The following is a 25,863-nucleotide window of genomic DNA, read 5'->3' on the forward strand; positions in this document are numbered from 1 at the left end:
CTAAAGCTCCTTCTAGGCAAGCAAGAGACCTGAAGGTCTTGTTTCTTTCTCATGGGACTTTCAATGTATTATATCTTAGATGGTCATTGAATAAAAACAGAAATAATGGACAGAATAAGGAGAGTCTCTGTTTGATTAGACAGATTCCTTCATGAATGATCTCCTGGTTCTCTGATTCTTCTTGTATTTCTGTCTGCATGCTAGGCCAGCCTCAGCAGGAGACCACAGTAATGCTGTTCAGGTGGCTGGAGGGTGGGAGCATTATGGTGAAAGCCTCTCAGGTTGAAAGCAATATGCAATGCTAGCCTCCAGTTTCTGAGAACGTGCTCAAGTCATTAGATTACTGTAGAAAAAGCTGGCTTGACTGTCACATCTCTCATGAGACAACTCAGCCATTTGTATCCTAAGCAGATGTAGACCTGTACAGTAAAGCCCCAAATACCTTTCAAGTCTTTAAATGTAAGCACCTACTTCTGTCTGAGTTTGGGTAGTTCGTCACTTACAGGCACATTGGTCACCCCGTACAGACAGTATGAGAGGTACAGTCCCACCTTCATCTCAGAGTGGCTCTCTGGAGTTGTGAAGAGACATGTTTCTCTCTCCCACTGGGTGGGTGGGGGGCTCAAGTGTATTTCTGGGCGCTTGCCTTGAGAGAGAGGTGTTTAATTTAGGGACCATAATGAAAGAGTTATGAACATCACTGGAAATTACTGCATTGCATGATTTTTAAAAGCATACTCAGTTTATACATACCTCAGTTCAAACACAGAACAACAAGAGCATTCCTTGAAAATGTAAGAAAGAGATGCTGTGGCCCTGTGGTTACTGAAGTATGCCAGGGATTTGCTTTCCTTTTACTCTGTGCTGTGGAAGGATTGAAAGGGGAGTATGTGAGTCAGCTACATTTCTCCGAGTGGTTGTTGAACAGGATTATGTGGGGATGTACTTTCTGGAGACATTTTGAAGTCATTTTATGACAGTATGTTTCACAGCAGCTGTATGTTAGTTTGTAGCCACAGTGCTGAGTGACCTATTATGAATTCCTGCAAAACTGTGACGAATTGTCAGGCACATATAACCCACTGCTGTCTGTGGGAGCTTTCACTGTTGATCTTACTGTGTATTACCCATGTGCGCTTCCATATCCTTAATGTCAACGTGAAATTAGATTTTCCACTGTGGCTTATCATCTCACTACAGCTTTTTGTTTTCGTGGAGGTTTGAATCTCATCGGTATTTTTGCTCTTGATTGCTGGATGCCAAAGTGAGATGTCCCTAGTGAAAAGTATGGCGTCACTTTTAGTGATCACCCATTTGACTGAATAAGCACTGAAGTCAGTCTTGCAGGTCATATTGGAAGCCATAGCTGCTTGGGCCTGGTTAGTACCAAAGCCTTGTCAATGTTGCACATCAATCTTTCTATGCTTTAGCCATGTCATAGACTTTATATTTTTTGTGGTTCTTGAGATTCAGTTGCTTTTCTTTCGTAAGTGTTTAAATTAACTATGTATTTTTAACCGGCTCACAAGAGCTCTAAACCAGTGGCCATGATGTAAGAACATGTTTGTTGTGCTGTATTGTGAGCTACTGAATTATCAACTGAGAGATGACCCAGTAACATTCTGCATGTTTTGTTTATAGATATCAAATATAAATATGACACATTATAATCCATTTGGCAGTAAAAATAGATCCTGCCTGCAGCACTGGATTGGAATGCTACACAGAAAATACTGAATAGCCTTCAGGATTAACCTCCTACAAAGAAAGATGAGATGCAAAGCTGGTGTTTTATGAGCTAATAACAAGGACGCATGTTGTAAGATAGAGGCTCATTTTCGGAAATAACAGAGGAAAAGAAAGTGTTGTAGTGATGGCTTGTGGTAGGATTGTGAATCATCAAAACATGGCATGGCTGTGAAATAGGCAAATAGACTGTACACAGCAGGTGGGGTTTCCAGCAAAGGTGACAAGATACAAATACCATTGTGCAAGACACTGGCAGGACCTCATGTGAACTGTGCCTATTTCTGATCTACCAAGAAATACTAATTTACCAGCACCACAGCGACAGAGCGTTATGGCATAAATGATCAGGTAACTGGCAAACCTGTGTTGCACATAGAGGGCCGAAGAACACTGGACTTTTTTCAGCTAGCCAACTAAGGCCAAGAGAAGACATGGTGGTTTCCTAAAAATACGTCAGGGTAATAAACTTCAGCGAGGGAAAAGAACAATTTCAGTTCAGAGAGCATGTAAATAGAAGCTCAAATACAAAGTCTCTACCTACTAGTGAATTGAAGCTCTGAAACATGTACAGATACAAATGTCAGGAAGGTGGTGCTAGAGAGATTTATAGAAATGATTATGGGATGTGGTATTGTGTGAGAGTTAGTCACACAGCACTGTGGTGCCAAAAGTCCCTTTCCAGTTTTCTGTACATGACAACCCCCAAAAAAGCACAAGCTTTTGTCAAGATTCTCACACAGACTAGCGTTGTCTTCATCAGGCAGCCAAAAGTCATCAGGATTTTTCTCATAATTTAGGTTACAACGCAGAAGTAATCTGTACCATTTTAATTGCCTTTTCCGTAGATTCTTTTCCAATGGTGCATTTTCATACTGCTTTGACCTTAGGATTTTTTCTTCTGGTATTGGTTTTTTTGAGCAAGTTTATACAGGCCCTTTATTCACTGGCAAACACTAAATGGCTGCGTTAAAAAGATGCTGCTACTAATACATAAATGTATGGCAGGAGGACTGTAGTTTCCAGGACAAATTAATTTGGAGGAGTTCCTAATTCGCAGTATAAATAATATTTGATTGACCCATTCTGTGTGTACTAAAGCATTTTTGTCATGCATTGCAAGCAAACAAGTGAATGCTTTTATTATTTGATACTAAGTAGTATTAAAGGAGACCAAAGAATAAAAGAGGAATGCTACATGGAAAGAGGAAGAAAAGCCATGGGTGTGCTCTGAGTGAAACACTGTCATTTCCCATACTGGATGTTGAAAGAGTATTCATTTTACTGAACATTAACATGAAAAGTTTGTTTCTGTTACACTGTTCCTTTAAGTAGGAAAGGAAATCACTGGCATTTACAACAAGCATCATGACTCTAAAGCATTGCTAAGTAAAAGCTAATCTGCTCAACTGGATTACATTAAATGACATAAAGAAACATTAGAGTCACTGGGCTCTACAAATGAAAGCAGCAACTCTTTAGTAAGGAGGAATATAAATACCTCAGCCTAAAAAAGTCTCTGAAAGCAGTAGGATAGATGTCTAAGGCATTATAAAAATGTTTCATTTAGGGAGAAATTACCATGGGGAAATTGGACATGGGCAAATGAATTGTGTTCTCACATCTAGAGTTGAAGCTGTTTTCAAGATTAGTCTCGTAGGGTAGTACAAGCACAAGGCCAGAATCTCATCTGTATTTAACAGTTGTGCTAATCCTGAACTGTGCAGAATCTTTTATCTACAGCCAGGTTTCCTGTGGGAAGAGCTGTACAATGTCATGCTGCCAAGGTTTCTATGCCACCTAATCCTACCAGAGTCATTCCCAGTGCAGGGAGGAGGAACAGTTATACTTTTACTGACAGAATAGGAGGTCAGCCTTGTATTTATCCACAGAAGTCCTGAGAAACTGGGGACAATGCCACAAAAACTGACTGTTTTTCTCTATCTGCCTGCATCATTCTGCACTGCTGATTAGAGTGCCCTGCAGAGCCTTTTGTAGAGAAGAAAGGATGAAAATGAACACAGACAGTAATCTCCGTTTCCAAATTGCTGGACCAGGACCCACTGTGTTTAAGTTGTGGAAAGAGATGATAGCACTGAGAGAGGAGAATTTTGTTGTGGTTATTTTTGCTGTGGTCCTGTTTCTCCCACAGCAGAGTCAGTAGGAGAAAATGTGTCTGTGCCTTGGGTTGCTTAAGTGATAACACTAGGCTTTTCAGTCGCAACTGAAGCACAGGCATGTATTGCTTTCCACCAAGTCTCCCATGAAAGTGTAGCATCTGGCAGAAGGAGAAAGTGGACAAATGAGACAACATCTTAAACCACCACAGAGGGTCTGTTTCAGCTAGTCTCTCCGTGCTCCGTGTTGTATCCCCTTGTTGAATAGATTAAAAACTTTGTATCCTCTGTGAGTACTTTAATGAGCAATGAACAGTTTTCAAGCTTTGAATCAAAAAAAAAGCTGTTGAAATTGGCCTGTATGTTCATTCAGCTGTCTCAGCAAATATTTTTCTTTCTGTGCTGCACACAAACCAGCAGGTTGCAGAGCATCCTTGAAAAAGGGCGAAAACAGGCATTCTCCCTCTACTTATAAACTACTCATTTTAATACATTTGTTTAATTCCCCAGTCCAATTTAGTAGTGAGTTTACAGTGCAGAGCTTTGTAGAATATAGAAAGATCTCATTCTTCTAGTGTTAACATTGTGTCATTAATCTGAATTAAGATGATGTCCTGCTCTAAATGCTACTTCTTCATTTCTCTGCAATATCCAGGTGTCGTGGTTTAGCCCCAGCCAGCAACTACGCACCACGCAGCCGCTCGCTCACTCCCCCACGGTGGCACGGGGGAGAGAATCGGAAGAGTACAAGTGAGGAAACTCATGGTTTGAGATAAAGACATTTTAATAAGTAAAGCAAAAGCCGTGCACGCAAGCAAAGCAAAACAAGGAATTTGTTCACCACTCCCCATGGGCAGGCAGGTGTTCAGCCATCTCCAGGGAAGCAGGGCTCCCTCACGCGTAATGGTTTCTTGGGAAGACAGACGCCATAACTCCGAACGTCCCTCCACCCCCTCCTTCTTCTTTGTCCCAGCTTTATATACTGAGCATGACGTTATATGGTATGGAATATCTCTTTGGCCAGCCTGGGTCAGCTGTCCCAGCTGTGTCCCCTCCCAGCTTCCCGTGCACCCCCAGCCTGCTCGCTGCAGGCCAGCACGAGAAGCTGGACTGTCCTTGACTACTTAGCAACAACTCAAAACATCAGCACCTTATCAACATTTTCTCATCCCAAATCCAAAACATAGCCTCACGCTAGCTTCTATGAAGAAAATTAACTCTACCCTGGCTGAAACCAGGACACCAGGCTCCTTGATCAATTTGCATTTGCATATTATTTTGTGTTCATAAATAAGAGCTGTGCAACTTGCCGTAGTTACACACATGAATGTCGTTACATTTGCAGAGTGCCCACACCTCATGGACACTCTCCAGGGCGTAGTCACAGCATTGCAGGAGTTTATGGTTTACTAGAAAATATTGAAGTAGAATGTTGCTTATTTGTAATCAGTTTTTCTTCACAGAAGTGATTTTTTGAAAATTTGTAAACCCCTGAAGACATTTCAGTGTATGTGCAGATCTTCACATTGCAGTTTTAAATCTATAATCTGTATGTTTTTTTTCTTACCTTTTGCAAACTGTGCATCCCTAGGAATTTGCAGAGGATAGAATGAAAACCACTGCTCTAGGATACAGCATCTTATATAATAAGCATAAATTGGGGGTTGAATAGAGCAGAATGAGCAATAGTGTATCTTATCCTCTAGATCTGAGGAAATCTTCCTATTCTTTAAGAGCATTACGTTATTTCTCAAAGTATTTTTTTCATTATTCTTACACTTTATGTTTGTGTGGTTACGGGTCTTCTTCAGGGCTATTCAGAAAGAAACCCGTGGTTTGCAAGTGGCCCTGGATTTCTTTGAAAGCAGAAATGACTTGGGCAGGCTCTTGCATGAAGACTGCCTTTTTTGCTGTTACTCCACTGCTTTCAATTCTTATAAGAAAGATGGGGACAGACTTTTTAGCAGGGCCTGTAGCAATAGGACAAGGGGTAATGGGTTTAAATGAAAAGAGGGCAGATTTAGACTAGATCTAAGGACGAAATTTTCCACAGTGAGGGTGGTGAAACACTGGCATGGGTTGTCTAGAGAGGTGGTAGATGCCCCATCCCTGGAAACATTCAGGGTCAGGTTGGCAGGGGCTCTGAGCAACCTGCTCTAGTTGAAGATGTCCCTGCTGACTGCAGGGGGTTGGACTGGATGACCTTAAAAGGTCCCTTTCAACCCAAATATTCTATGATTCTATGAATTCCAGTATAGTATTTTACCATATTATATCCAGGAACCCTGAACATTGTAGAATGATAACAACATAGTGCAGTATTTCTTAAAAAAGTACTTGCATCTCAAAATTATTTAGTGGAAATGACATAACACATTCATCCCATGTCGATTTAAAAAACTAGTAAAGTCCCTGTTAGGTGGGAGTCTGCCTTCCTGTTTTCTTGGGAATCCAAGTGAACTGGTCACTTAGACCTTGATAGATCTATTCTCTACCTAATTTGTGAAGACTGGGTAGTAGCATTGTATCATATTCTGTAATAAGAAAAATAACTAGTTTGTTTCTTCTTTGCACCCTGGCTTACAAAGCAGGAAGAAAGCAGGTAGAACTGATGGTTCAGGTACTGTCAGTGACTTTGCTGAAGCTGAAAGTGTGCTGTAATGAATCTCTCCGTTCTAGTCAGAAGCAGACCTACGATTTGCAAGTAGTAGTGAGCTTTCTTTGAATATCAGAGAGTAAGGCATACACTTTCAGAAATGCTACTACTGATTCTGATGAGATGGGCTGTGTGATCTCACAGGTTGTTGCATATTGGTTTGCATGCATTCAGATTCCTGGAATTGCCTTTTGTTTCTTCCTTGTTGGTCTGTACTTCAGTGCCATTATGCATCAGTATTTTCTTTCTCTGCAACAGATTGAAAAGAAAGGATTAGTCAGCTCTGCCATGGCTTTCAGTTTTGAATATTTCCTTCAGATCCCCTCTAACTTCATTCTTTTTCAGACTAAATTATTTTAGACAGTTTTGCTTGCTTTATTTTCTTTTAATCTGTGACAAGACTTTAGTTCTTTTTTCATGCTTTCCAGTTGTTTTATAAATTGGCCTTGGCAACCTGAAAATTTCTGAGTTAAATGGTGTAATACTGCCTTATAAAAGCACCTCACTTGCTGTACCAAGATTTTTATCTCATATTTATGAACTTATAATTTTTCTGTGTTCATTTTAAAAAGAAATTAAACAAAGAACATAAAGCTGATTAAGAAGCTTTGAAATGGTCTTTGGATTGTTCCAAGTATCATAATGTAAACTCACTGAAAGCATGTTTTCTGGCTCGGTACCAAAATACATTGCCATAGTTTCAGCAAAATTTGTTGAAATAGAAAACACTGTTAATAGAAAACACAGTTCTTCAGACAATGAAAATCTTATTTTATGATATAATGGCACATTTTAGCCTGCAATAATAGGTAAGATTCTCAGGTCTTGTGATTCACTAATGTGTGTAGGATTTCAAGGTCATATTATTTGATTTGGACTACCTTTGGTTTACAGTTGTGCTTGTTTACAATCTGGTCACATTCTATTAAGTCTTTGGTAATTCATCTGACTCCACACTGAGGTGAATTGAACAGATGAACAGAAATGTATTTATTAAGAAGCCTTAAAATAATTTATATTCCACTGTTGGTATTTTTTGAAAAAAAAATTGGCTTTCTAAGATGGTAGGACCACATCTGATACAGTTTGGCACTGAGAAACTGCAAATCTGACTGAAATGAAGACTTCTAGAATCAGCTGCTAGTTCTTATCTATTTTGATACTATATAAGGTGATCATTTTGCATACTGTATATGATATGTAACCTTATTTGTAATTGCTGTGTCCTTGTGCTTGTTACAAATTTCTAATTACTAAATTGCAATGACATCAAAGAAAAAAAATGCTCAAATAAAGAAATCTTTAAATTAGTTAAGTCAAAAAAATCAGCAGCAAAAATCTTTCATCTTGACCTAATTTACTTGAAAGGCTATGCCTGATGTGAAGATTAATAACAGGTGGCCTTTTAGGGAGCACTCAGCTTGAGTCTAATGTTCTAGTTGTTCCTTTATTATCCCAAACCTCTGTAACTAAAGGATTTTTTTCACCCTGCCCTTTGTTCACAATATGGGACTGTAATTGAGTTCATATTTCTCACCCAACCTTTCAGCTGTAATTAATATTTTATTATATCAGATTTTATCACTAAATAGCCTAGCAGCAGGGTATTGAGCCACACACACGCTCCCACACACACGTACACACACAAAAGCGATAGTGACTTATTGATGCCAAGCAAGTTCCATGTAATGAGTTATGGTTGAGAGAATACAAAATGCATTCATGGTACCCAGCTAATATTCCAAAGCAATTTAGGACTGATCTTATCTTGATCAAACCAGGACAAAGAGAAATTAAAGTTACAAGAATGAAATATTCAACACTGTGTTATTATATCAAACATGTGGCATCTAACAAAAATTGTCTGTGCAAGACCAGCTATTATCTGTTTTCATTATTATATTTTATGAGCAAGAATGGTTTAGATAATACAGTTTTTGTACTAAGAGTTACACACTGTTCTCTGAGCTTTGCTAAGCACAAACACTCCACAGCATGACAGATGTAAAAATCTGAGCATTTAAGTTGCTACGCTATTTGTTCTTTAAAATGGAATAAACCAAAATGCCTTCCTTTCACCGCACTGCATACCGAGGGTTGTTTTTTTTACTCTAAACCATTCTGATGGAAAGAAGGTGCTTTTAATACAAATTTTGAAAGATGGAGGCAGTTTTATCATATAAATAGCTGTAACCAAGATTGGAGAGAAATGTTTCCAAACCTAGATAACTTTGCTAATTGGTGTTTTTTCATTATAAAAGCCTCCCACATAATTTGGGACTAACTGGCATTCCTGTTCCCGGCAGGATTTTGCAGAAATCTTTCTCCCCCTCTGCTTCTCCCGCTCTGCCTCTCCCTATTTCCCTCTGCACCTCTCTCTCGCCCCCCACCTCCCTCTCACCCTCCTCCTTCTTCCCTCCCTGCTTTGCATAGGTGATTGCTGGGAAATAAATACTCAAATTAAGACAGAGGTCACCAGCAGAATAGTGCAGAAGAAGCTCTGTACTTGAAATGGTTTGTTAAGTCTTTGATACCAAGAGAAATAGTCTCTTGAAACATCTCTGCAACATTTTCTTTAAAATTATTTTTATTTGTACACAACAAAGTCGCCCCGATAATGAGTAGGCCCATCTTCCCCAAGTGAGAGCTCTGTTGTAGAGATGATGAGGAGCTAAGCCTCTTGAGATCACCAGGAAAGGAATTACAGTGTGTTTCTGCTTACTGAAAACTGTAGTGTTACTATGGTAGGAAAGATGGCCTAGAAGATACAGGGCTGGGTCTTAGTGCAGGTGAGAGCAGTTTTATCTTTGGTTTGGGTAGGGGCAATCTGTGTAGTTTTCTGCAAATGAATATATAAAATCATAGAACAGAATCATAGAATATCTTAAGTTGGAAAGGACCCATAATGATCATCAAGTCCAGTTCCCTGCTCCTCGCAGGACTACCTAAAGCTATCTCATATAAGTAAGAGCATCAACCAAATGCTTCTTGAACTCTAACAGGCTTGGTGCTGTGACCAATTCCCTGGGGACACTGTTCCAGTGACTGACCACCCTCTCACTGAAGAACCTTTTCTTAAGGTCCATTCTGAACTTCCCCTGATGCAGCTTCATTTCATTTCCTCATGTCCTATCACTGGTCACCAGAGAGAGGAGACCAGCGGCTCCCCCTCCACTGCCCCTCTTGAGGAAGTTGCAGACTGTGATGTCACCCTTCAGCCTTGTCCAAACTGAACAAACCAAGTGACCTCAGCTGCTGCTCCTAAGTCTTGCCCTCGAGGGCTTTCACTGTCTTGGTCACCTTCCTCTGGACACCCTCTGATAGCTCGATGACCTTGTATTGAGGCACCCAAAACTGCAGACGGTACTCGAGGTGGAGCCACACCAGTGCAGTGTAGAGTGGGACAGTCACCTCCCTCGACCGGCTAGCTATGCTGTGCTATACTGGATAGCTAATGCATCCCAGGATATGGTTGGCCCTTTTGGCTGCCAGGGCACACTGTTGACTCATATTCGACTTGCCACCAACCCAAACCCCCAGATCTCTTTCTGCAGGGCTGCTCTCCATCCTCTCATCCTCCATGTATATATGTATAACCAGGATTACCCGTCCCAGGTGCAGAATATGTCACTTGCTCTTGTTAAATTTCATACTATTGGTGACTGCTGAGCTTTCTAGTCTATCCAGATCTCTCTGTAAGGCCTCTCTACCCTTGAGGGAGTCCACAGCTCCTCCTAGTTTAGTATTGTCAGCAAACTTACTTAATGTACATTCGACTCCTGCATCCAGATTATTTATAAAAACATTAAAAAGCACTGACCCTAAAACTGAGCCCTGGGGAACCCCACTGGTGACTGGTCCCCAGCTTGATATAACCCCATTTACTTTAACTCTTTGAGCCCGACCATCAGTCAACTGCTCACCCAACGTATTACAGACTTGTCTAGCTGCGTGCTGGACATTTTGTCCAAAAGAATATTGTGAGAGACAGTATCAAAAGCTTTGCTAAAATAAAAAAACCCACGTCTAATGGCTTCCCTTGGTCAACTAGATGGGTGACCTTGTCATAAAAGGAAATTAAGTTAGTTAAGCAGGACTTTCCCCTTGTGAACCTGTGCTGGCTGAGAGCAATGATTGCATTGTCTCTGAAGTGTTTTTCAGTAACTCAGTGTCCTGGTTTCAGCCAGGATAGAGCTGGTTTTCCTCACAGAAGCCAGTGTGAGACTGTGTTTTGGATTTGGGATGAGAAACTGTTGATAATGTGCTGATGTTTTGGGTTGTTGCTGAGCCGTCAAGGACAGTCCAGCTTCTTGTGCTGGCCTGCCAGCGAGCAGGCTGGGGGTGCACGGGGAACTGGGAGGGGACACAGCCGGCACAGCTGACCCAGACTGGCCAAAGAGATATTCCCTACCATACGACGTCATGCCCAGTACATAAACTGGAGTTGGCCGGGGGGGCGGAAATCGCTGCTCGGGGACGGGCTGTCGATCACGGGGTGGTGAGCAATTTCTGTATTGGGCCTCACTTGTTCTTATACATTCCTTTGTTGGTATTATCATTATTGTTCCCTTCTTTCTTTCTGTCCTATTAAACCGTGTTTATCTCAACCCACGAGGTTTTTCCTAATTCTCTCCCCCGTCCCGCTGTGGGAGGGAGAGTGAGCGAGCGGCTGCGTGGTGCTTAGTTGCCGGCTGGGGCTAAACCACGACAGTCCTTTTTGGGTGGGGGAAATAACCTTCTCCATAATTTTACCAGTCACTGAAGTGAGATTGACAGGCCTGTAGTTGCCAGGGTCTTCCTTATTATCCTTCTTGAAAATTGGGACAACATTTGCCAGCTTCCAGTTTGACTGGTACCTTTCCAGACTCCCAAGACCATAGAAAAACAATGGAGAGAGGTCCTGCGGTAACATCAGCCAGCTCTTTCAGTACCCTGGGATAATTCCCACTGGGCCCCAGAGATTTATGTGCATCCAGCTGGAGCAGCAAGTCTCAAACAAGTTCAGAGTCGGCTGGGAGTTTATCATTCCCCCGTTCACGATCTTCCAACACAGGGTCCAGGGGTCCCAGGGCCCATTATCGGTGTTAAAAACAGAGGCAAAGAAGGCATTAAACGTCTCTGCTTTGTCTATGTTGCTATTTGCGAGGTGACCGATCTCATCAAGTAATGGTCCAATGTCATCTCTGATCCTCTCTTTTTCTGTTAACATATTTAAAAAAGCCCTTTTTGTTGTCCTTCACAGTGCTGGCCAGCTTGAAGTCTAAACGGGCTTTGGCAACACAAATTTTCTCCCTACGGTGGTGAACAGCATCTCTGTAGTTCTCCCATGTTGCCTGCCCTTGCTTCCAGTGTCCATACACTTTCCTTTTCTGACGAAGTTCTAGAAGATCCCTGCTCAACCAAGCCAGCCTTCTGCCCTGCTTGCTTGACTTCCCACACTTTGGAATTGCCTGCTCCTGCGCTCTTAAGAGATGGCTCTTAAAAAGTGACCAGTGTGCCTGGACCCCAATACCTTCAAAAGCAGATTCCCAGGGAACCTTGCTGACTAGTTCCTTCAGCAGCCCTAAGTCTGCCCTCCCCATATCCAGGGTCAAAGTTTTGCTGGCAGTTTTTCTCCTGCTGCCAATGATTTGAAACTCAACTACTTTGTGGTCACTGTGACCAAGACAGCCACCAATCACCATGTCACCCACAAGTCTCTCTCTTTTTACAAACAACAAATCTAGGAGGACACCTTTCCTAGTTGGCTCCCTTAGTACTTGCATCAAGAAGTGCTTCAGGGGTTTCCATCTTCCACTAGATCAGGTTGCAGAAAGCCCCATCCAACCTGACCTTTAACACTGCTAATGATGGGGCATGCACAACTTCTCCAGGCAACCTGTTGCAGTGTCCCACCACACTCATCATAAAAAATTCCTTTTGTCCAATCTAAATCTACCCTCTTTCAGTTTAAAACTGTTGCCCCTTGTCCTGTCACTACAGACTCTGGTAAATCCATTCATGCTTTCTGCATTCCTATCTCTAAAATTAAGATAAATGGAAATAGCATTTTCCTCTTTAAAGGAAAAGAGGAAAAGTTATCTGTGTAACGTTGTGAACAACTTGACAATGGTGAGGAGTGTCATAATAAGCAGCAGTATGTATAGCTAACTGTCTGGAGAAAATTATTTTTTTTTTTACTCACCTCTTCCATGATACCCACCAGAAGATCTCAGAATAGTGGCTTTGTGGAATATTTTGTGGAATTATTATCCTCACAATCCATCCCTGATTTCATTCATTTTAAAGCCATGTTGTGAGCAGACTACAAAGGAAGTAGGAGGCACCCCTGTTTTATACTGCTCTGTAGTGAAGTCAGTCTCAAAGCTCTGGGGAATCTGAAGCCTTAGGTTACTTCAGTTTAGACCAGCATCAATTTAAGTTAGTGATACTGCTGCTTGGGCTTTAAATTAAGAGCATAAAGCCTTGTGAATGAGATCAATAGTATCTGGTGTGTAGAGGGACTGAGCCCTTACATTCAGTAGGAATAAAACTTGTTCACTGGTAAAATGAAAAAAGGAAGTAATTCTTGGCTTGTGTGTGCTATATAACATATCCAAGACAAGAATTAAACTTTCTGGAACATAAGTTAAAGTTTACACCTGTTTTTATCCTGGTTTCCGAAGAAAACAAGGCTTAGGTATCATGGTGTTCACCTGTCTGTAGGTTCCTTCCTCCCCTCATTAATATCAGACCTCGTGGAAATTTTCAAGCATGTATGAAATAGTTGAAATATTGCATAAGTAGTAAGTTTCTACCACATTTTGGAATCTCTGTGTACAGAGGAAAAACCCTATTGTCTATTGACAAGGCTTTGAAGCATCTTCTATTTCAAATGGCATTTGAAGAACCCAGTATCAGATCAACATAAATGGGATGTAGTTGTCCCATGTACATAACAGAGATATCAGCACAGAAGTTTTATGTTTGTCAAAAATACAATGGTGACATACCTATTAGAAAGACTATCAGCTTATGTATACCAGAGTTTTTATGGAAGAAGCCAAGTGTCAGTTAATAGAGCAGTTCAAAAAACACTCAGTAGTTCATCATGAGTGTAAAGAGATCTTGTGGCAGTCATTCTTGGATAAACAATCCCCCTCCCCATAAAACTATATGATGTGATTTCATAACTATATTATGTAATATAGTAATTTTATAAATTACATGAAATATGAAATATATGAAATGATATGATATATGAAATCCTGAAACTATATAATTATGTAATTCATAATATAGTTATAAAATCAAATACCTATTACAAACCTATTGCATGTAATTTGTAAAAAGTAGCTGACTGTTAAGTTGTTAAGAAATGCTTTGTTTAAAGTATATCTGTATTCGAAAGACTTAATTTTGACATTAGCTTTCCTCTTACTACTTTTTCTTTCACTTCTTGTTTATCAAAGGTCATGGTACATCTCAACCTGTTTTCAGTATATTATCTGTTCTTTTCTTTTCCTCTTAGTTTCTTCTCTTCTCCTTCTCTATATTCCTACCCTGTGTAATATTTTGTATTATTAAATGTTTCAAACTTTTTCTGGTTTTGTTTGCTCAGTTTTTCTTTCTCTTTTCACATGCACATTAACTTATCTGCAAACTAAAACTACTTAAATGAGTCCTTACAGTCTCTTCATTCTAAACACTTCTTGTCCTACAAAAAAAAAAAAAAATACACTGCCAAATCTCTGGTTCCCTGTAATTAGTAGCTAGATCTTGTTGATACAGTATGGAACACATTAAGGGAGATCTATAATCAAAGATGTCTTTTGCTTGTCCAGCAAATACACAGTTAATAGCTGAGAGAATTCATGAATATAGAGCCAAATGCTCTCTTGCCTTGTATTACTTACATCTGTGTCAGTGTGAAACAGTACCATTATAAGTAGGTTTAATTCTATTTTCATTCTGAACTCACTTTATTCTGTGCAGGACTACAGAATATGTACAAAATCTATGTATTTTCTTGACATTTGTGAGTTTGAAGCAAAAGCAGCCGAGTACATGAATCCACATTAAGTATGGAGAGCACAAGCCACAGGGAGGTTGTAAATGGTTCAGAAAAAGTATGTTTCTGATCATAGTTTTTTTTGTGGCCTGCAATGTTTTAGAATTTTTTTTTTTCCTGCAGAAGATATAATAACGAAAAACTCTACCTTCAAAATGGCAAAGGGACATATATGCTTATGAAACTCTGGCGCAGGTTGCCCAGAGAGGTGGTAGATGCCCCATCCCTGGCAACATTCAAGACCAGGTTGGACGGGGCTCTGAGCAACCTGCTCTAGTTGAAGATGTCCCTGCTCTCTGCAGGGGGGTTGGACTAGATGGCCTTTAAAGGTCCTTTTGGTCATTCCAACCCAAACTGTTCTATGATTCTATGATTCTAAGACCTTTATGGGGGGGAAAAAGGGTAGAACTATGTGGTTATTTCTAAGTATGGAGAGTTGCTAATACATTGTCCTTCATCAAATTGATCATATCAGTATAGAGTAGTAATCAGTTCCATGGAGAGCAGGGGTGGCGAAACTTTATATCAGGATTAAGAATTTCAGGTGTAGAAACATATGTAACGGTTGTGGAGACATAGTTGCATCCTTGTCATCCTGTTTGTCCTAATTCTGACAGTCTTTTACGCTTCTATACCAGTATGGTTGTATCACTCCCAAGTCCTAGCTGGGCACCAGTATTTACATAATTGGAAATAATTAACTGTGGGGATGTGTACCCAGGGAGAAAAAAAAAGTTAAAAAAATCATCAATATTTATCAGGGATTTGGGGGGGTTGGGAGGGTTGACGGAACAGTTCTGATTCCTTTGCCAGGCAGCGAATGTCAGTTAATAGCAGAGCGGTTTCTTGTGCCACAGTTATTGTTGTCATGATGTCTAACCGCCGCTAACCGCCATATGCGTTGACGAAATGGTTCTTATCAATTTTAATATGCTGTTTCAGTAGTAAACTAATACTTGCTTTGAATAAGGATAGATTAGCACATTTATTGAATTTATTGATTTTTGCAAAGGATGTCATGGACAAAGTTAAAACTGCAGTCCATCAGCACGCTATACGTTGTAAAACAGAATACAGATTATCTACTACCACTTACATGTTGGCACTCTTTTATTATCCTTCTAAAACAAAAGTATTACAAACTGAATTCCTTAAAAGATTTTTTCTCTCTCCTTCTCGTTCTGATTTATTTACTAACAAAACAAAGTTATATTTTGAGTCATCATTTATGATGACGGCATCTAATAGCAGAAACATTTTACAAACGTTTTGTGAATGGTACACGATTGCCTGCGATTACAAGGCAGAAGATCTGCTGGACATTCTCTGCCCCTGATGTAATGTGCTTAGATTCTCTAAAACAATGAATCAATATACAAGGAAATACGGCAAAAAATTAAATATGCTGTGTCATCAGGACTCGGTGGCACCCATCTGGCTACTGGAAGGTTGAAGAAGCATGCATCATTGTCTCCTTTTCCTTTCTTGCAGATATTCTTCTAAGAATTTTTGGAGCCTGAGCTCTGACATTTCCCTTCCTAAAGAGTCTAAACTCACAAAAAATAAATTTATCAATTGTCCTGTGTTTGGAAAAATCCATTTAATTCCATGATGAATGGAATGGGCACTGTCAGAGCCCATCTGGCTCTTCTGCAATTAAGATACTGTGTAGCAACTGTTTTCCTTCTCGAAGGAATTGAATGCATTGTCATATCATCCCCTGGTGACTGTCCTTGGAGGAAAGAACAAGCAAAATGTCTTTCACTTCCAGTGAGACAGTGGTCCCCATATGAGAATTGTCAGGATTTCCTGTATAAGTCTGTAGGAATGCTAAGGAGAGGTTTGCTTGGATGTGTTTTTCCCAGAAAATCCCCTTTGTAAATACTGACTTTTAAGTCTTTTGAGACTGTCCATACGAAAGAGTTGGACAGTCACAAAGCAGCTTAGGAGTTTTATGTTAAAAACCAGATACTGTTCCCCAGTGGACTTGGGTCTGTGAAGATAAAGCTTATTAGGACACCTGAGAGTTTACATTTGGCAGTATCTCTAGGGGCTGAACCTAAGCTGTCTTATCTCCTCCTTTACAGCTGTTTAGGTATTTCTGCTTTGATTGATCTGAGAAATAAGGCTCCTTGCATGACAGTGGAGGTGCTGTATAATGTTAGTCCCTCTTGTGTTCACTCCAGGTCTGATTCCAAAAGATTTGTGGCTTTCTCCAATTCTACTTTTCCCATGGGCTGGAAATTTCAGGTGCCAGTAATAGCATTTCCTGAGAATAAAGAGAGACCCTGCCTTGGAGAATCTAACCAGACTTACCTCTTGAATTGCAAAGCCAGTAAATAAAGCCAGGTGTGGAAGTAGAATCATTCCATTCAAGTTTCAACAAGCTGCTAGCATAAAGTATTTTATTTTCTTAGTCCTTTTCCTACATTTTGGAAGCACCAACTGTCTCATGGACTTAGAAGACTGCCAAAGATTGTAGAACTTTCATTTCCCTAAAACCTCCTAACTTAAGTAACGTTAGATGCAAACAAGGAGTTACAGGGATTTAAGACTCCTTTCGTTTGCAAAGAGAAAAGGCAATACACCTTTAACACAGGTATGTCAAGCACTTAAATGTGAACAGTTGCAAGAATTCTGATTGCTTCTGTGTTGCAAGTATGATTTGCAACATTGTCTAGTTCACCTTCTTTTTCCCCCTTTATAAATTAGGTCTTAGTATATTACTTTAACAATCGTTGTTGGCATTGATACAGCAGCCTTGCTTTGGAGATTTTGTTTGGTCTGTTTGTTTTTCTTTATTGTAAGTTCTAAATTTTTATATTTGAACTTTACGTTCATGAAAGGTGGTTGTTTTTTTAAGCTGCTTTATTTTTTTCTCATTTTAGAAGCTATAGAAGGCAAGGCTGTATTTTGCTTAAAGCCCAGAAAATCTCTGATCTCCCAAATACAATGTTTCTGAAATACAGGGGGCTACCTTGTATGGTTTCTCCATCATTACTAGGCATACTCATTTGTCCTTTTGCTAATCAGAAACTCCCTAGTCTTACTTCTACTCATTGACCTAATCCCTATCCCACCTATAACAATGGCAATTCACTCTCAGAAAAAACAAAAATTAAAAATTCCAAACTCATACAGATTGCTTCATTTCTAATGCTTGGACAAGGAAAGTCACCCCTCCCAGATAAACTACCTATTTTATGTTCTTTCTGAGTGCCCTTGTCCAGAGACCATACCCTCCCTAGACACAATTATTACTGCACCCAGTTCTTTCAGCCTATAACTGCTGATCTTGAATATAGCAATGGTCTCTGTGTGATATGCAGACAAAACACAGTTGAACAGTGTCTGCTTCCCCCTTTGACAAAATGTGCAAAATTCTACGGGGTCAGAGGGACAGAACTACTGTTCAGCTGGTTCTCTGGCTTCACATCTGTACTGAAATTACTGCACATGGAGTATATTTTGTTCAGTATATATTATGTGTTGCTAGAACTCCTGTTCCACTGGCAAAGCCTATGTAGCTATGATGGTGAGACACCTGATAAATCAGGGATTGTCATTATCACTTTTGTTCAATGCCACCTACAATAAATATACAGACACTCACTCAGTAGGAAGAGAGTTAGTTGCAATTTATGGTAACCTTTTTCTATTTCCCTGATGACTGTAAATTATTAATTCCCGTCCTCTAAAGAGTGATTTCCCTATTCCATTTCAAGATATGGTTTACATACAATTTCTAGTACTGTAAAATTTTAAGTCATTATAAGAATCTAGTGCAATGTAAGGACGGGAAGAAATAGATCAAAACTGCCAATGTTAATCCATATAGATATGAACATGTCAGAAACAACTGACATGACAGAGAGGAAGAGGAAGTTATGTTGCAGATAACAAAAATTGTCCAAAGATTGTCTCTTTTTAAAGAAGCAGTGTTAAATTACTTTAACATATGATGAGCAAAGACATTTGAAGCTTTGCATGCAAAACATGAATGAAACAACTGATATTTTTTAACAGTGCTTATGACTTAAATGGTAGTATGATAGAAGAACTTCCAGTGTATACACAAGTTTTGGTGAAATTGTGAGGACCCTATAGACTGTTAGGGTTTGAGCAATTGAGCTCTTCATGGGCATGAAACTGAGATAAGAGGGTGGTTTTTGGATTTCTTAATTGTGCCATCTGTTGGAACTTTGGTATTTTAGTAGAAGAATGCAGTGAAGTGATTCTAGCATATAGATAAAGTAGGGCTATGGGAATAAGTAATTGAAATAATGGTCAATATGTAGATTAAAAGTTATTCTATCATTCTATCTAGTTAGCATTAAAACAAAGCAAGCATGCAAGTCTAGATACAGAAATAGATCTATAGAAAGTATCAGTTATATATGTTTATAATAAAGCATGAGGCTAAGAAGAGTCTTGAATGTTTCCAAGTTGGATGAGGCTCTGAGCAACCTGATCTAGTTGATGATGTCCCTGCTCACTGCAGGGGGATTGGAGTAGATAACCTTTAAAGGTCTCTTCAAACCCAAAGACTCTATGATTCTATGAAGAGACTTAATACAATGAGCAGAAAACTTCAAATTAGTCTCTACAGTGTCACCATTAACAGTCTACAGAAATAGCTCAACAGTTTAAACAGCTGAGCAGGGCACTGTTAGTGGAGCTGAACAGCTTTGCAGGCTTTGTACATTTCCTAGGAAAAAAAACAACTGTTTTTTCAAGAATAATAGAAAAGAAGGTCTTGAAGATGTTTTCATTTTGGACAGTTGAAGCAGGCCAGAGGGCATAAGAAGCATTCCCGTTCTCATTTTACAGCTGGAGAACTGAAGCACAAAATATTTAATTGACTTGCCTAGGACTACACACAACAGTTGTATTAAGACTGGTAAATAAATTAAGATAATCTTAGTCTAGATTCAGGTCCTTAGGCTATCTTTCTTCTGTAAAATAAATATTTAAAAATTCTTTATGGCTTCGACAAATTGCTTTCAGTTAGGTGAATCATCAAGACTGTTTAAGACACAAAAAATAGAGCTGACATATCAGTAGTGAAGTAATCAAGCTTATTTTCCCTTTGTTTTGTATTTGGAATTACTTTTGGTGGAAGTGTAATTGCACATTCATAAGTTTTAATTGACAAATACCTAGATTGTACATGTTGAGTACTTCTGTATCAAGAATCCTGAAGTTCATCCTTGTATCCAATAGGCCCTTCTTGGAAGATGATTTTGTCTCTTTGAATGAGACTTTTGATTGATTAAAACTTGATTTACTGCATTCCAGTAATGTGGAATAATGTCCTGATTAAGCAAGCTACTAAATTCCACCATGTCGTGTACTTAAGAATAGATATACACTTACGTCTTCCTTTGAATTTTTTGAATTGTTTGGTTAATTTGTCTAAGTATTCTTAGTATCTTTGATTACTGTGTTAACATGCTTTCTTTCTTCTTTCATGTCTCTTTTTCAACTCTGTCTGAAAATGGTATATTTAGCAGACATTGACAGACTATTTTAATTTAAGCAACCCAATTTCAGTAAATATCATAGAAGCCTGGTATGTCTATAATTTCTAATGAAAATTATAGTCCTTATTATGTTCAGACCGGTATCTCTGCATAATCATTTAAATTTGGAACTGGTTTGGAATTGTTAAAATGATAAGTAGCTTAAAAATTACATCAATTTTTTCTTTTGCCAGACAACTTTTTTAATCCTCAAATTTGAAATATTTGAATCCTAAGTTAAAAATGATTCCCATGTGTTCCTTTCTTGATGCAACATTAAGTTTCAGTTTATATCAAAGCAGATTTTTGTGTTAAATTTCCAAGGCATTGGAATTCTATAGTAGAGCTGCATAACATGAATTAAACTTAGATTCTGTTTCTTTCCTTCGGAAAGATCAGTTTAAGTTCTGCCAATAGCCAATATGCTTTTGTCACTTTTTGCTATAGTGTAAATTTTATTTTTTGGATTACAGGTAGGAAGACTTTATTCTCTTAAATGTAGAGGTGTGCAAAAGGAATAGTGCAGCTTCAAACAAGCAGGAAATCTGACTAATACCTAAGAGGAATAATAGAATCCTATTATTGTGCAGTGCTAGCTCAATTCCCTAAGCTTGAACGCTTTTCAGCATAGGCAATTTGGCTGTTACGTATTAAAGAAAGCAATTTTAACAGTAAGAATTAGAGGAAACTTTTGGATTATAGTTGTAATTGGGGTAATTTTATCAAATTAATTAGCAAGATGATCTCATTTGTACAAATGTAAAACGCATCACTCATAAAGTTCTGTCATGTTTCCTTTGACCCAGGTGCTTATAATGTGTTAATTTACATCAGAGAAACAGCAGTGTGTGGAAATTGGGCAGCAGATAGGATTTAGTTATTTTTCATTAGCACTTGGACTTTGATAAAGGGGAACAGAAAAGAACTGCTTGACCTTTCAGTGCTTAAATTATTAAAGAGCAAATAGATTTGAGGTCTAGATGCTTGCAAATCTAATTTGTCTTGTGGAGTAAGGATGAAAAGACATTTTGAGTTTGAAATTGCTCCAGTCAACTTAGTTCTTTCTTTAATGTATCTGATGATGAATACATGGCAGGCATTTAAAATGTAATATACAAGGAATAGTGCATGTAGTATAACTAACATGAATTTGCCAGGCGAAAAGGAGCATTTTAATGACAGATTTGTTTCTAAAATATCTACAATCTTTAGCTTTAATCACTGAGTGAAAAATGAAAAGAATCCTCATTTCAACCAGTACTGAAACAGGTCATATTACCTTGTCTGGTCTGAGGTCCCTCTTATATTCAGTCCTGCTGCAATAAAAACGGTAACAATACTCTCCTGAAGGTGACAGACAAATAACTTGGCTTACTATGCATCATGCTTTAGTGAAACTGAGGGATTCTTATCTTTGCTGCAGTATTGGCAAGTGTATTCTGCTTCACTACCTTGCAAGAATAGATGCTTACATCACCTTCTCCTTTTTTTCCAATACTCCGTTTAAATTTGCAAATGGTATTCATTTTAGATTAACTGTAAATTAGTAGCTAGATTCAAAGTACCTGAGAATCCCAGTTCTAAGCAACTGTGTTTTGGTCTGGAAAATTAACTGCAAAAGTCATGTCAAACATTGTTTTGTAAGAGAAAAAACAGAATTGTAATGACAGTGGTTAATTTTTAAGCTTAGATATTTCATGGCTAGTTTTTGCAGATCAGTTTTCATAGGATCAAAGAAAGGTTGCCATGTATTTACCTTCATTTACTACTCAGCATGGAATTAATCAGGTAATGAAAGTCTTTCTGCCAGATGTGTAGACTTTGTTGTACAAAACTGCAAAACGTACAGACAGTGGCCTTCAAGTGGACTCTCAAGACATTTGTTTGTCTCCCTGGCTGTACCAAATTTTACTTATACATGGTTTGATTTCTGTGTGGGGTTCAGCATCAGATTAAAACATCTAAATTTAGGTGTCCACTTGTAGATGTCTATGTGTGAGCTGAGCATTTAGTTACTATAGTAGTGGAGCCTAGAAAACACTTAAGTTGACCCAAAAGTAGACACCTCCTTGCTGGTCTGGTCTTTAAGATTTGTTGCCTGTACTGAGTAGCTCTCCAATGACTATAATAGGAATTTACAGATGTATAGACATCTTCATGAAGACACTTAAATTTAAGTGTCTTAACATTAAACTAAATCTCCACCATGGTGAAAGACTAAATTAGGCAGAAGAAAAGGTGTTAATCATTCTCAGTGTTAACTTCCTGTGCATTTTTTGTGAGCACAGGAAGTGCAGATGGAGATGCTAGAACTTAAAAACATAGTGAACGGGGTCTGTTGCACATGATCAGTAGATGTAAAAAACCATTAAGATGGCCAAGAGAATCTGTGTTCTTCTGCCTTTTGGTGATATTCAGCTATGAAGGCTCTGCAGACCTAGCGTCGTGCTGCCATAGAATCATGAAGTCGTTGAATGATTTGGGTCAGAACGGACCTTCAAAGATCATCTAGTTCAACCCCCTTGCTTTTGGCAGGGACATTTTCCACTACATCAGGTTGCTCAAAGCCGCATCCAACCTGACCTTGAACAGTTTCACTGATGGGCCATCATTCAAGCACATAGCATTATCTAAACATGCAAAGGCAGCTTGTGTGTAGAAGCAGTGTGTTAGTCTGGTTGTGCACTGAGTCAGTAAGGCTCCACAGAGTGCAAGAGATGGAGAGTTCTATGCCAGCGCTCAAAGCAGCTTGAGTCTAGCAGAGCCCCAGCAGGTGCAGGAGCTCACTGACTATGAACTGGCTTGGTGACTGCATGAAGTCATCTCTTTTATTTCTAAAGCAGATTTACCTTCAGAAGGGGAATAGCCATAGCCGTGCAGTGATATAACTAAGCCAATAAACCCTGTTGGGTCCAGACTGAGACCTGCAGAGGCCCAACCCAAGTGTCCCTGTACTTTGCGCAGAGTATTCTGTCAACGTAATCATCTACCTACGGATGACAGAGTGGGAACAGGGTGGGAACAGCATGTCAGAAGGCTGCGTGGGTATTTCATCTTTAAGGAACATACCCTACCCAGAGACTGCTGCTTTTTACAAATTATCAACTTGAAAAATCATAAATTGTTTTTAGATGTAGATGATGTGCCAAAAAGTGGACACATTGCCACTTTAACATCAGTTACCTACACTGACTTGCTTATTGGAATTCAAGATTCCAGGAGGCAAATAATTAAGAATCACTGGCCCCCAGTGAAGTAATAAACTTGCAAGCCAGTCGTCTTTAGAGACATGGACTTCCTGATTCACCAATTTGAAATCACTGACTCGGGCTTTTACAGCAACTGCAAGGGTATAATGATTATACTGTTTGCATATACAGCAGAAATCATAATGTCTTTGTTCCTACTTGAATGTCCATAGCACCTTTGCAGTAGAGAGCAATGGACTGGTCCCTGTAGGTCCCAATACAGCAAAGAATGCAAGTACAAACTGAATTGCTTGCTGAGTGAGAATAACTTCCATCAAAAAGTGTTTTATTCATGCTCAGTAACAGTCAATACGCCACCGAAATTTTAAAAGACTGTAATTTACTCCATGTGTGCTTTTATAAATAACTACAATGTCAACAGTTAGGCAAATACTATTCCCCATCTCTTTGCAGTTTATTTTTTCATTTTTATCTTGCTACTCATTTCATTTCATTTAGACAGGTTAGATGAAGGAATCTATAGCTTTATACTTCTATAAACAATATAATACTTAAATCTACATTTTAGCATTAATCAAGCAAGCTTTTTCTGTACAATAGTTCAAACAAGAAAGTGTTCTGTGCATTTGCTATATGAAAAGCTGTGGTGTTTATGGCTAATTTTATTTTTCCAAAACAAGTTTAATTTATTTGAAAGCATGAATCTATTCCACAAATTCTTAAACCTGAATATCAAAACGACATTTTCTTCCCATGTCCTTTGCTTTTAACAGTTCTTTTTTTTCCATAAGTACTGGTATGCCATTATGGTTTCAGAATGAGTTGGCTGCCTGAGTCTTAAAATAACCGGTGTGTTTCTTTTGTTCTTTCCTCTCTACACTCTTAGTGTCTATCAAATAGTTGTTGAAGAAGAACGCCCACGGAGGACCAAAAAGACAACTGAAATCCTGAAGTGCTACCCAGTGCCCATTCATTTCCAGAATGCCTCACTTCTGAATTCCCAGTACTACTTTGCTGCAGAGTTTCCAGCAAATGGTTTACAAGCTGCTCAGCCTTTTACTATTGGTGATAACAAAACCTACAGTGGTTTCTGGAACACTCCTCTTCTTCCTCATAAGAGCTACAGCATCTATTTTCAAGCTGCTAGTAGAGCCAATGGGGTAAGTCTTATGACAAGTGTGGTTTTGTACAGTATTTGTGTGTAAATAGATGATTGGCACCAAGTAGCAAGATGCCCAATTTAGTTCCTAATGAGAAAATGAAGTAACCATGAAATTTAACACACTGAGTTTAAGAAATAACTGTTTTCCTAACACAATATTGCTTAATGATTAAAGGTTACAGGAAAGAGGAGGGGCAAATAGCACATTTTGTCAATAGTGAGTAGGCAAAGTAGTGCATTACCGTTCTGTCTTACTATCTAAAAGCTGTCCAATGAGTGTGTTTGGCCTTTTTCCTTTCTTTTTTTTTTGTTTTTGTTTTCTCGCTTTGAAGAAAACAGTGTTGTGATTTTTTTCACTAAGTTTAAGCCAAACTTCACTGTGGATTTTTAGTACATCTGTCTTGGCCTGTCCAGTCCTGTTACCTTACTGTGTAATGTCTTGAACTCCCATTTTCTCATTTGGTTGCTCTGATGGAATTAGAAACCACTTTTTTCTCTCCTTTCTGCAAACAGTAAAAGTAAAATAAGTAGATGGAACTGAAATGAAAAGTGTGTAAAAAGGCCTTCACAGATCATGTTTCATCGGGCTAATTCTTCCTGGAATTGTTTTTCGTTTCCTGGACAGACCTACCCAGAGCCCTTCAATACTTGATAAGCTTTGGCTGTCTGTGCTGACAGCCTGGAAATGTTTTCTGCTAGAAACCATAATGGTCCCTCTTTCACAGTGCACTGACAGTGCGGAAATGTGAAACAGCATTGATTATTTTTTCTTTCTAAAATTGTCTAGCATGATGCCTCGAACTGTAAAGAAAAGAAAAATCTCCCAAGGTCATTATGTTGCCCAAGTAAAAAAGCTAAACACTTGCCTTTGCTCTTGTGAATATCTTTCACATATTTTCTACTTTAAGAAGAATCTTAAATGAAATGTTTATATACCATACCGAAGCAGTGTTTGTCCGTATTATGACAGCACATTGGAGTTGCTTAATAAGCAGTTAAATGTGTGATGAGGCACATTAAATTAATACTTCTCTGACATTTTGTCAGTACTTTTAAGAACAGGATCATGGATGACTTTCTTTGCTTAGAAACACGAGATGTGACCTTTTTCCTCTTTATTTGTCACAGGAAACCAAAATCGACTGCGTCAGGGTAGCCACAAAAGGTATGTTCATATTATGTCATGTATTGTGTATTTCAGCCAGCTGACCTTTTCCTCACATGATCTTTGCAAACTTACAGAAGTGTTTATATTGCTAAAAGGCATCACTAAACCTATTACAGAGTTTTAAATGATTCGTTTGCATCTCTAGCTGAGATTTAGGAAGTTTGTTTGTTTGTTTTGAATAACAAACATATTACTCATTTTTAGTTGTGTACTTGAACACAGGGACTTTTAGA

At 38.9% G+C, this 25,863-nt stretch overlaps 1 protein-coding gene across 1 annotated transcript in view; it reads left to right on the plus strand.

Moving 5' to 3' along the window:
- PTPRM (protein tyrosine phosphatase receptor type M) overlaps positions 1–25,863 on the plus strand; it is a gene marked incomplete at its 3' end in the record, with an annotated part of 489,914 nt that overhangs the window by 282,260 nt on the left and 181,791 nt on the right. Inside the window, exons 12-13 of the mRNA XM_082014808.1 lie at positions 24,187–24,460; positions 25,591–25,627. Of these exons, the coding sequence (XP_081870934.1) occupies positions 24,187–24,460; positions 25,591–25,627 (311 nt within the window). The remainder of the gene's footprint in view (positions 1–24,186; positions 24,461–25,590; positions 25,628–25,863) is intronic.

This window comes from Phaethon aethereus (genome assembly GCF_964289735.1).
Source record: "Phaethon aethereus genome assembly, chromosome: 2".
Taxonomy (NCBI): Eukaryota; Metazoa; Chordata; class Aves; order Phaethontiformes; family Phaethontidae; genus Phaethon; species Phaethon aethereus.